Source organism: Neofelis nebulosa, chromosome 8, assembly GCF_028018385.1.
Source record: "Neofelis nebulosa isolate mNeoNeb1 chromosome 8, mNeoNeb1.pri, whole genome shotgun sequence".
In the NCBI taxonomy this organism is placed as follows: Eukaryota; Metazoa; Chordata; class Mammalia; order Carnivora; family Felidae; genus Neofelis; species Neofelis nebulosa.
In genome coordinates, this window is record NC_080789.1 from 85,534,998 (window position 1) to 85,547,218 (window position 12,221).

The following is a 12,221-nucleotide window of genomic DNA, read 5'->3' on the forward strand; positions in this document are numbered from 1 at the left end:
GCCAAGCTCACTCTCATTTTCATCTTTATTCTCTCACTTAATTAGAAAAGATGGATGTGTAGTAGATAGAGACCAAGGTTTGTTTTGTTTTGCCTCCCAAAGAACCTAGCAGAGTTCTCGTCACATGGTAGACGTTGTAAGTACTGATTAATTGATTAATTCACAACAGGATGACTAAATTATGTAAAATGAATGATCACTATGAAGGGCATCACAGCCTCTACTTTTTGCTATAGTTAATTTTAAGATTATATTGATTAAATGAACAATAGAAACAAATTACATAGTTTAAGTATTTAAGTTGCCTATTCTAATAGTCATACTATAATATTTGTTATTTTTGCTAGTTTGCATAGTACAAATTCAGCTTTTAAACATCTAAACTTCCCCTTATAAATTCAAATAGTGTTTTCTAGATTAGATATTAAAAATACTAAATGGTAAATAAAACCTTATCCATGTAACATCAGTCAGTTGTCCACTCTCTCCCCTGTATCATCAGGGTTTTTTTCCCCTATATTTACTGGATCGTTCCTACTGGCATGCAAGCATTCTATAAGTTTTACAAGTATACCTTTTAAGTAAGGTTTTCTGGATTACATGCCCTCCAATAACTACTGCAAAACACCTCACTAGAATTGTCTGTTCCATCACTTCTCAAATAAGTACAAACTGTCTGGGACTCTTGTTGAAATTTAATTTCTAATTCAGAAGGTGTATATACTTGCTGCTTTAACAAATTCTCCCAAAACTTAATGGCTTAAAACAATAAAACATTTGCACACAGCCCTGCTGGGAACCTGTGCTCAGGATCTTTCACATAGTTGTGACCAGTGTGTTGGCCCGGACTATATAGTCATCTCTAGGCTTGACTTGAGGAAGAATCTGCTTCTAAGCTTTCTCCTTTGGCTGTTGGCAGGCCTCATCTCTTTGCTTGCTGTTGGCTGAGAACATCATGCTTTTGCTATGTGAGCCTCTTTTTAGGGCAGCTCAACATAGCTGCTTAGTCCAAGACAGATAGGGTAGGGTTAGGGAGAAGATAAACAAGACAAAACCAGAATCTTCTTGTAACCCAATGTCACAAGTAATATCGCATCACTTTGCCTTCTTCTCTTCAAGGGTAGGAGATTACAAGGATGTAAACACAAGGAAAGAAGTAGAGTCATTGGGGGGTTCCATCTTAGATGCTGCCTGTCCAAGTAGATTTGGTGTGGGGTTTGAAATGCTACATTTTTAACGAATTCCTAGGTGATAACCGTTATTATTCTCCAAGAACTTCATTTGGAAAAGAAAGGGTCTACACTTCCTGACTCCAGTTCTACTTTTAATCATCCTCTGTTGGTCACACTCACTCCAATTAGGCTTTCTCACCCTCCACTACACTGAAATTGCCCATGTTGGAGTCACCAATGACTTCCACATTACTAAATCCAGCATTTGAAATAAAATCACTCTTTCTGAAAATCTTTCCTTACTTGGCTTCTGGAACATTAAATTTATATTTCTCCTTAGTTTTTCTGCTACTTGCCTATCTCCCTGACTATAAATATTACTATATTCCACAACCAACCCTTGGACCTATTTTTTTTTCTCTACAGTTAACTCCTAAACAGTCTAATGAAAGCTTATAGCTTTACATTCCAGATATATGCTGACCACTCTCAAATTTACATTTCTGATATGAATTTTTCCCCTAAAATACTGACGTGTTTACCAAGTGCCTCATTGAACATCTCTACTCAGATATATAATAGTAATTTCAAACTTTAAGTGTCCAAAATAGAATTATTCATACCCCGTGGCCTCCCCCTTCCCCACCAGGCCCAACCTGGCAATCTTGCTTCTCATTTAATGTTTGCAAACCAAACAAACAGTACTACTCTCCAATCTGGCTGTTCAGTGAAAACCACAAGAGTCATCATTGAGTCCTCTCTTACTCTCATATGTAAACAATCATGAAGTTGTGTCTGTGTTGCCTCTTTTTATCCCTTGACTTTCTCCATCATTCTCCATCCCAACATCACCACCCTTGTACAGACCATTATTATGTGTTACAGAGAGTTCTGATCTTTTTACTATTGATTATAGCTTCTAACCTCTAGCCCAGATGATTTTATTCAACCCATCTTTTTCTACATTCATGGTTTCCTTTAGCCTACAGAATGAAGTTTAGATTCTTTTTTCTTCAATATATGAAATTTATTGTCAAATTGGTTTCCATACAACACCCAGTGCTCATCCCAAAAGGTGCCCTCCTCAATACCCATGGGTGGGTACCCTCCCTTCCCTGCCACCCCCCATCAACCCTCAGTTTGTTCTCAGTTTTTAGATTCTTTAATATTGTTTTATAATGCTGTACATAATCTGGCCCCTGATTCCCTCTCCGGTCCCATTTATCTCTTCTTGTTTACCTGTGCTCTAAACTTAAGCAGTGCAGGGACTGGGCTATGATATGACACTCCCATTTGACTGTAAGTCTTCATTAAAATGGTTTTTCTTTCTGTAAGGCTCTTCTTTTTCTTCTTTGTTTGGCTAGCCTTCTCTTCATTCAGATTTCAGCTTAAACCTAACTTCTTTCTGGCGGCCATCTTTGATCTCTTAGACTAGGTTTAAGGCACCTATGGTGTAGTGCATAGTGTTATATACTTCCCTATCTTAACAGTCAGTGTTTTTTCTACTAATCATTGAATTATCTTTTTTCTTTTTCTCCCATTAAGCTATAAGTTCTGGGGAGACCAAGTCAGCAGATGTAGATTCAGGTATTTTGAAGCCTGAAAAATATAACTTTGGGGTCCTCTTTAAGAATATATGTAATTATGGGGGCACCTGGGTGGCTCAGTCGGTTAAGCATCCAACTTCAGCTCAGGCCATGATCTCACAGTTTGTGAGTTTGACCCCTGCATCTGGCTCTGTGCTGACAGCTCAGAGCCTGGGGCCTGCTTCAGATTCTGTGTGTGTGTCTCTCTCTCTGCACCTCCCCTGTTTGTGCTCTGTCTCTCAAAAATAAATAAACATTAAAAAAATATATATATATTTAATTATTTATTTATAATTATTATTTTAATTATATACACATAATTTTCAAATACACACTCTCAAGTGAAAATGAGAGTTTTCATTTATAAAAGAAATCACAACAAAGTAAAAACGCTGACAAATATGAAAGCATATGATACTGTAAACATGCTTCCAGAGACCCTTCGCAGAACCCCAAAGCTTAAGCTTCATTAAATTCCCAGTAAACACACCTCTACAAGTCAGTCTTCTTTAAAACTCTATTTCTAGTGTTGAGAGCAGTGCTTGATATGTAGCAGATACTCAACAAATATTTTGGAATGGATGCATTAACTTTATTTTCACAAATTAGATTACTAAAAATAGATTTTTTCTATATTAAAAAATTATGCTTATAATTATTATTTTTTTATTTTTTGCTACGGTCATATTTCAAATACCAATAATGTACATGCCTGTTAGCATGTCAGTGGGCTCTAAGCAGAAAGTCTATTGTACTTCTTTACCAAATGGAAAAAAAAATTGCATCAAAAATGTATACTCCAATCTCTTAGATTGTATGTATATATATTTGTGTGTGTCTCTATATCTTTATAGATCACGTGTATTAAAACTTTAATGTTGAATTACTAAGATTTTGGTTTTTCAGATATCACCACAAACAAAAACCCTTCAGGGAGAGACCATCTATATTCTGTTTTCTTTATAATATATTTTATAAACATTTATCTCTGAGATAATAAGGATACGAATATTTTATATAAAACAATGCATAAAATGTTTTCTTTATTCTCAAATCATCCACAAGACACTACTTAAGAGGTTATTTGAATTAAGACAATAACATTGCATTCAAAAGGTAAGCTATTTGGCTTACATCTTTAGAGTTGAGTTTGTTAAAATGGAATTAAATTTAGTTAAGTTCCTCTTATGGTAACATTTTAAATTTGCTGAGGGTTGGTAGGCTCATGTCAAGACTGTTAGGGGTGTGTGTGTGTGTGTGTGTGTGTGTCTGTGCATGTGTGTGTGTGTGTGTGTGTGTGTGTGTTATAAAGTGCAGCCTTCTGATCAATGCACACTTTTTTCCTCCCATTTTCCTAAATACATCATGAAAAAAGGATGAGGTTTCCGCCTTAATTGCTTGTGCCTTTTATTCACATTCCTCTCTCAGCCAGAATTGTGAAAAGAGTGTTAGTAAAAGGCTGCACAATAGAGCTTTTCATTAGGCCCCAGCAAGGCACACAAAGGAAGGCTTTTGGAAAGAGTGAATGCAGGAGTTTAATTTGCAGGTGGAGAGTAGATAAAAGGTGCTGACACCTCTATTCTTCTCTTACTTAGGTGACCCTTACCCTGTTCAGCTGATCCCAACTACCATGGCAGCTGCCGCTGCAGCAGCACCAGGCTTAGGCCCGCTCCAACTGCAGGTAAGTCGGGAAACAATGCAGAAGAGACAAAGGTTAAGTAAACAGGGAAAACAGCTATTATCGTGTTAAAGCAAAATAAGGCTGAGTAGTGATATTTGTCTCCCTCTTTTTTTGTTTTTGACTTCCCTTGCACTGATTCTCAACCAGAAGTTGAGTGGTTGACTCTTTTAATTTGGGGCCCTGTTTTCTGTACTAAAGAGAGCTTATTATACATTTTTATCGCCTGGTATGATTTAACAAAACGGTCTCAGGTTTTGCTTTGATTACTATGTAACATAGTTTCATCACAGACTGGTCCTCATCAAGATAAAAAGAACAAAACTGTCAAAGACATTCACACAGATACTTATGAATCAAGGCAACTTAACAGAAATTACATTTTAAAAAATGTTCAAGACACCCAATATTTTTGACTCTGTAGGTCTTTTTATTCTCCTGCTAATGCCAACTCAGTTGGGCAAGCAAAAAGAAATAAACCAAATAAGCGAGCGCCTAAATGAGCACATCTTTATCCAGGCATCCCAATTAAGACCTTTTTAGCCCTGAAGAATACATATTCCCATATATTCAAGAATGTCAGTGATAACTTTACCAGATGTCCAAGTGATTTTAGAAATTTTGTCTCTGGAGTTGAAAAGAATATCAATAATATTATATTAAAGGTATCTTTCATTAACTATTTAAATCTTTGAATCAGCATCCCTCAAAATCTTCCCTAGCTTCTGTTGTTATGGACTTCATAGTTATGCAACTAATGAGGATAACAAACCATCTAATAATAGAATCAATCACCCCTGTGAGAATTGTGTATTTTCCTTTGCCTGAGAGACACAGTATATCTGTAAACCCAGATATATACCAGTTGTGCTTAATAAACTTAACTTGTATGCACAAAAATGCATTGTCATGATAGATGATCTTAACCTATAAGGAAGAATAGAGTTTTATATTGTAGCATTAAGAGACAAATATATCTGGCCAGCACTGGGGATTGTCAGAAGACCTGACGGGTTTCTGAAAAATCAGTCGAATCTCACAGGAAGAACACAGGAGGAGCTGAGACATACTGTGTTCTACAGAGGTTAATAACAGTCATTCCTAATCTACCTTTTCCACAAAAAGCTACAGTGTGAGTAAGTGTTTCTTTGAGCTGGAAGTATCTTGGGAAGTGTTAGAGCCAAGGAGACAATAAAAGTAGCATAACACTTGTTATCCTTTGAAATGGCATCCGGAAATAATGACAATATGGGAAAGTGGTTGTAATCAGTAAAACTTAAAAAGAGTAGTGAAATTAAAGAAAGAGGGAAGCATATCCAGAAATATATTTGAATGTAGAAATAGGAGTTTAGGAGATTTCTGATGTCCGTTTTAAAAGCAAGTTAGACATTCTTGTCTCCTTTCACCCTTGGATTAATGGTGAGAGGAAGCCGGGGCAAGTATGTTTCACTGTAGGATTCTAGTAGAAAGTAGCTTTGTTAGGCAACAATCCAAACTTCTCTTCCTACAGAGATGGTATTAAAATATTTGAAATTCTTTTATTTCCATCCTTATAATACATCAAATTCCCCTAAAATATCAAGATCTAAAAAAATCATTTTCAGAACGAGGAAAAGACACCAAATGTATTTGCTCTTGCTTTCACTATAATTTAATCTATAAGTAGAATAAAGATCTTTTTTATATAAGTGACATTGTACCCATTAACATATATGAGTTTTAGTTAGGATCTCAGTAAACCAATACTGTGGTATAACAGGAAAATTAATAATCCAAAACTCTTTTGTGGGAAGCCACTCGCTACTAGTAAAACACATACAGGAGCACCTGGGTAGCTCCGTTGGTTAAGCATCCGACTTTTGGTCAGGTCAGGATCTTGCTGTTCATGAGTTCGAGCCCCTCATCAGGCTCTGCACTGACAGTGTGGAGCCAGCTTGAGATTCTCTCATCTCCCTTTCTCTTCCCCTCCCCCACTTGTGCTTTCTCTCCCTCTTCTCTCTTCCTCTCTCAAAAATAAATGAGTAAAATTTAAAAAAATAAACACATACACATAAACACACATGCAAATTTTTTACTCATGATTTAAAAATGCTACTCAAATGCAAACACATTTCAAACTCATGGCATTTGCTAACTCAGTAACCTGCTAACCAAATTATAACAAAAATGCTGATGAATTGGCACTTCTACAAATACTCTCTATGCATCACACTGCTGAAAGAAGTAGCCCGATTCATAAGGGCAGTTATCTATTTCAGACTGCATTTCAATTTCATCCCTCTTTACACAGATATATGTTAATTCAAGCCTCTCGTTTTGAACATCTAGATCTAAGAAGGGCCCTATAAATGTATTCCTACTCATGATTGACTTTGCCTACCATTTGTGTTTTCTTTTGAAACAATCTTTGCCTGTCATTGTTCATACTTGGATGACATAGAGTAGAACCACAAATCCAGGATCTTCCTTAAAGAAAGAGTACAGTTATTTTAAAAGGTGAGCAAGAGGATGTGTTTTAAATGCAGCCACTTTTTATTACTTAAATATTATTTCATGTTCCTGGATAAAATAATGAAATTCTAGCCATGTAATAAAATACACCTTATATTTTAAAATCACCTTACTATATACATTAGGAGCAGTTGAAATAGTCTAAGCATTGTGATGTATTTATTTTTTATAGAGAAAAAAGTGGCTTAATCTGGATTATGTAATTAACATGTTGTGCCAAGGGACTATTTTATTTATTTATTTTACAGTGAGATATCATTCTGTTTCTTCTGCCTTTAAAGTCTTTCCCGAGCCTCAGATCCATATAGACAACTATTTTTGACTGTCAAGAGGAAATATATAGGTGTTTACAGACAGTATAAGCTGAATACCAAATGGAACTTACCAGTTCTCTTTCTTGCCCCGAGACCTGCTCATTCTCTGGTCCTAGCAAATGGCTCCACTCCATCTTTGCTCAATCTGGAAACATGAGAGTTATCCTTGTCTCCTCTTCCTCTACATATGTTCATTCATTGTCTATGCATTCCACCTAATAAATACAGCAAGGATCCATCCATTTTTTTTCCATCTTACCTATTATTACCCTTCTGGTCAGGCTCCCCTCATTTGTTGCCTAATTTACCACAATAGCTCCTGCACTGGTCTTCTGTCTTCATCTTACCCCCTCCAATGCTCTCTCTACTCGATCAGAATAATCTTTCTGATTTTAGAAAATCTGATCATGTCCTTCTCTTACTTGTTTTCAAGTTCTCTGGATCTTTACATGTGGTATTTCCTCTTCCTGGAACCCCATTACCCCACACCTTTACCAAGCCAACTCCTATTTCACTCAGATTGCAAGATAGAACATCACTTTCTAAAGAAATATTTCCTTGTTCCCAGGTCTAGATTAATGTAGCTCTTATGTGCTTCAAGAGCACACTGTATTTCCCCTCTCATAGCACTTGTAGAAAAAGTTTAAATTCTACTTTCTGGCTCCTACCAGATGGCAAAATCTATGAAGACAGTGACTCATCATCATTTACATTAACCAAGTGTTTGAAATATTTTATGAACTCAGTATCTATTATATGAAAGGGTGAAAAATGAATCTTAACATCATAATAAGTTAGGTATCTATCTTGCTCAAAGAGCTACTCTGCTTTATGATATTGGAATTAAGCTGAATAGTAATGATTAGTTTTCAATATAAATTAATTTTCATCCTTTAAAAAAGACAATAGCCAGATTACAAACACCAAAGGTGTCATTGGCTCATGGAAGAAAAAAAAAAACTAGTAGTTTGAATTCAGTAAGATACATGTTGAAATTTTATAATAAAAAAAACTTATTCCCTTTTCATGAAATAGCCTTAGGAGAACACTACATGCCTAGCACCATGGTTAGCACTACAGTATTTTCTTTACTTTTATTTAAAAAAATATTTTTATGACAGTTTTGCTCCATACTACCTTATTCAATCTGCTCCAACTACACTAAGGGCTTTGCTGTCCCTTGACATGCCAAGGCATGCTCCTAGCTTCCACATTAGAGTTTTATATTAGCTGTCCCTGTACCTGAAATGCTCTTCCCTCTGCCTGGAAGGCTCATTCTCTCACCTCATTCAAGAATCTGCTCTCATGTCATCTCTCTAAGACACCTACCCTAACTAACCTGTTTCAATCACAAAATAACCCTGCCAGATATACATCTTCTATTTCCCTTATTCTTTTTTTTCCTATAGCACTTGTTATCTTCAAACATCCTATATAACTTACGTATTATGTTCCTTATTTATTGTCTGTTCCAAATACTCCGTAAGCTTCACCAGAGCAGGGACTGTTATTTTTGTTATTGTTGTTCAATAATGTATCTCAAGTGCTCAAATTAATACCTAGCAAAGAGCTGGTACTCAATATATATTTACGAAATGAAAGAACCTATCATGAGTTAAGGGTAATAATCATTTTAATAATATAACAAGGCAGTATGTCATTAATTTCTGGAACAAATGTTATTAATTTAAAGACCTGGGAACTTTATATTTTTCAGCCCCTATTAGAAGATTCTCAGTATATGAGAAATCCCTAACTCTATCTCTCCTGCTCTTTCTTCCCTTTATCTCATCATAGCCATGGTCTGCTACAAAGAGAATGTGTTTTAGCATTTCTTGCAATTTATGTTATTCCTTTAAAGTAATTAGAATTTATACACACAAAAACAGACCAAACAACTTAACATTAGATTATTCTTGTATGGTTTGTCAATGTATGTACAGACATACATAAGAATATGAACTGCTGGAGGTACTTTGACTCAATATGGCGCACCTTGCCACACAAAACGAAAGTAAGTGATTTCCAGATAATAGAAGAGTGTATTATCAAAATCGTAACTATCTAATTAACAATATCATATTCTGGGTTTACTCTTTTGTGTTTCTCCCTCCCTTTCTTTCTCTCTCTTTTTTTTTCTTTCCTCTTCCTCTTCAAACTACCTGTATTTTTCTTTCAAGAGCCAATGATGCTTTTGGTATTTATCTTCCTGATATTGTCTCTTTTCGGGGGGAGGGGGGGTTCATGTATGCAGAAAACTAATATAGCTTCATTTCAGTTTCGAAAAGTGAGGATAATTATTTAAGCCAAATAAAGTTACACTTTGAATCTTTTGGATGTTTGGACTGGTTAAAATCAGCTAAGCAAATCATCTATTTCTAATTAATAAAACCAAATAATGGCAACAGTGCATCTGACATTCATTCCTCATATTCATTGTCATTAATTTGCATTTTACTTAATGGACATCATGAATTTTTTAACAGTAATAGTTATAATGTAGTGTACTATTTCTATTTTTTAGCTAGGCTTCTATGATTTGAAATTAGAAGGCAATATTTATCCATTTATTTCTCACTTTATAAATACCGTATTTGTGTTGGCCAAAAGATGGTTGCCACCTGTTCTACCTATAGGAAGCCAAAAATGTTGACTCCAACCAATGATTAATAGTGATAAGCAAAGGAAAAAACATTGAGATTATCCTTGGATTGTCATATTTTACTCAAAATAAGCAAGTAGCATTCATTCAAGATTTTTTACTGAATTAGTGAAACTTTTTAATGAATTCAGTAGGATCATTTTTTAAATTCATAATGGTATTTTTGGAATAAAGCCTCAAAATTACAAATTGCCATAATTGAAATCTCATGGGCTATCATTCCAGTAACTGGTATCATCACTAACATGCATTCTCTGGGGTTGAGAAAATGAGAGGTGTCACATGATCACGTTAGAGAATGAAACATACAAAATATCAACGGAAATCAGTCTTTTTTCATAGCTATCAAAGGTACATGCAAGTCCTAGTGGAAATGGCTTAAGCTTCTGTGTGACAGACAGTAGCATCAAGGCAGACATGGATAAAAAACTGAAGTTCATCTTTTTATCAACCTCCTGCCAGTCTCCGAAGGAGGTCAGTAATTATGACAGGACACAGATAAATGCTTCATATTTCCCACAGCACTGTAAGTGACTGAGCATGGCTTTATGTATCTGACCAAGAGAAACACCCAGAAAATCAATAAGGGAGAAATAACCATATGGAGAGGTCTGGATGTGAGGAATTTTACCTTCTTATTGAAAGAATTGCTTACAAGGATGGTTTTTCTCTTTACCTACCTACACACTGTACTATTCAGCGCAACTTTTAGGTCCTTGTCATGTTCATACAGGGTGAAAAATGCTCTACTGCTCCTCATTTCAGTTGCAACCCTGGTGCACTGTTTGCTGTTGGACTTCTGTCTGCATGAGTGAGATTTCTTGCAGGTTAGAAGAGTGAATTCCCTCTTTGCGTCTCCCTTCGACCCTGAGCCTGCAGGGCAGACAGACAGAAGCACACATATGATTAATACAGCACAGCTGCAAGTGTGAGTCATTTGCATATGTATTAATAGAGGCAAAAAACCCAACAATTAAATTATATAGAGACATCCTGCATACTAAAGAACATATGCAAATAGGCCTGAAAAAGTGCAGCCAACATTTTCTCTGACTTTTCCAAGCCCATATGGGCTAGAGTCAGAACCCAGCAGTGTTCAAGAATCTCCTTTAAGGAAGAACCTTGTAGGAACTACTTTCATACTTATTACCACCCCTAGGGTTCCCGGGAGCTGTTTTGACATTTGGACAATGGAGACAGTACAAGCAGTGTCTTTTTCATGCTATTTCTATATTTTCTTGTTTCCAGCAGCTTCATGGTGTGTCATTACATGCTAACAGAAACATCAGTACATGTGTGCTTTTCCATAGTACCCGTTTTTATCATAATGGCCAATCAAATAAATGCTAAAATTTGCATTGTATTTGAAGTCCTATCATCGCCCTACACTAAAGTAATACAACTATCGTCAGTGCCAGATTTTCTGGTCACAAGTCAGTCAATGCCCATTACTTGATGGCATTCTGTGTTCTCTTAATCAAAACATACCTAGGTTACTCTGACATGTTTTGTGGCTAATTACCATACATAAAAGGATTGTGAGGCTCAAGGCCAACAGTAAGTTATCCATTCCTAGGACTGGATAATTTAATACAATATCAATGTATTAAAACTTTAAAAAGTGTACAGCTTTTTCATTTTATTGAAAAAACAGAAACTACTCAATTTTCTAGTCGTGGCTATATCTATGTAAGAAAGAGCAACTAACATTCTTCAGATTCACAGATTGTATTTATATAAGAAATTTATTCTTCAACCTAATTGTCAATTGACCTTATATTATGAGTATTCTTTAATTATTCAAGGAAACTTTTATGAAGACAAATTCAACGTTAGGAGTAGTATTTCACATAATTGCCTTGATAGGACCGATAAGAATCTTGAACCTAAAGAACCCTGATGAAGACAGATGCCTCTTAAGAGGAGCAAATGCTGAGGTTTGTTGGTACCAGAAAACTGTTGAATAATATCCATTCTTTGCCATGGTGAAGTGTCAAATGGTGCAACTGGAACATGTAAATTGCATTACCTACAACTGGTAAACATAGGACAGAAGTCTTTGTAGTTAATATATGCAGAAAAATTTAGTCTCTTAGCAGGGGATAATTAGGAAACATAAAGACTAAAGGAAAAAATTTTATTATATTAAGGCATTGTCTTTGGATTATTATTTTAAAAGGCACTGTTGCCTAATGAGAGGCATTGTGACATAATAGTTGAAAGTGTGGTACCTGCAGCCATCCATGCCTTAAAGAACTATTATTCTGTTATTCACCAGCTCTGTGACTTTGGACAAGT

General features: G+C 35.6%; 1 protein-coding gene across 23 annotated transcripts in view; it reads left to right on the forward strand.

Annotated features, from left to right (window-relative positions):
• Positions 1-12,221, forward strand: part of SOX5 (SRY-box transcription factor 5) — a 1,021,816-nt gene that overhangs the window by 908,787 nt on the left and 100,808 nt on the right. For all 23 annotated transcript variants that reach the window (XM_058743357.1, XM_058743360.1, XM_058743362.1 and 20 more), the window contains one exon: positions 4,354-4,439. In XM_058743357.1, coding sequence (XP_058599340.1) covers positions 4,354-4,439 — 86 coding nt within the window. The remainder of the gene's footprint in view (positions 1-4,353; positions 4,440-12,221) is intronic.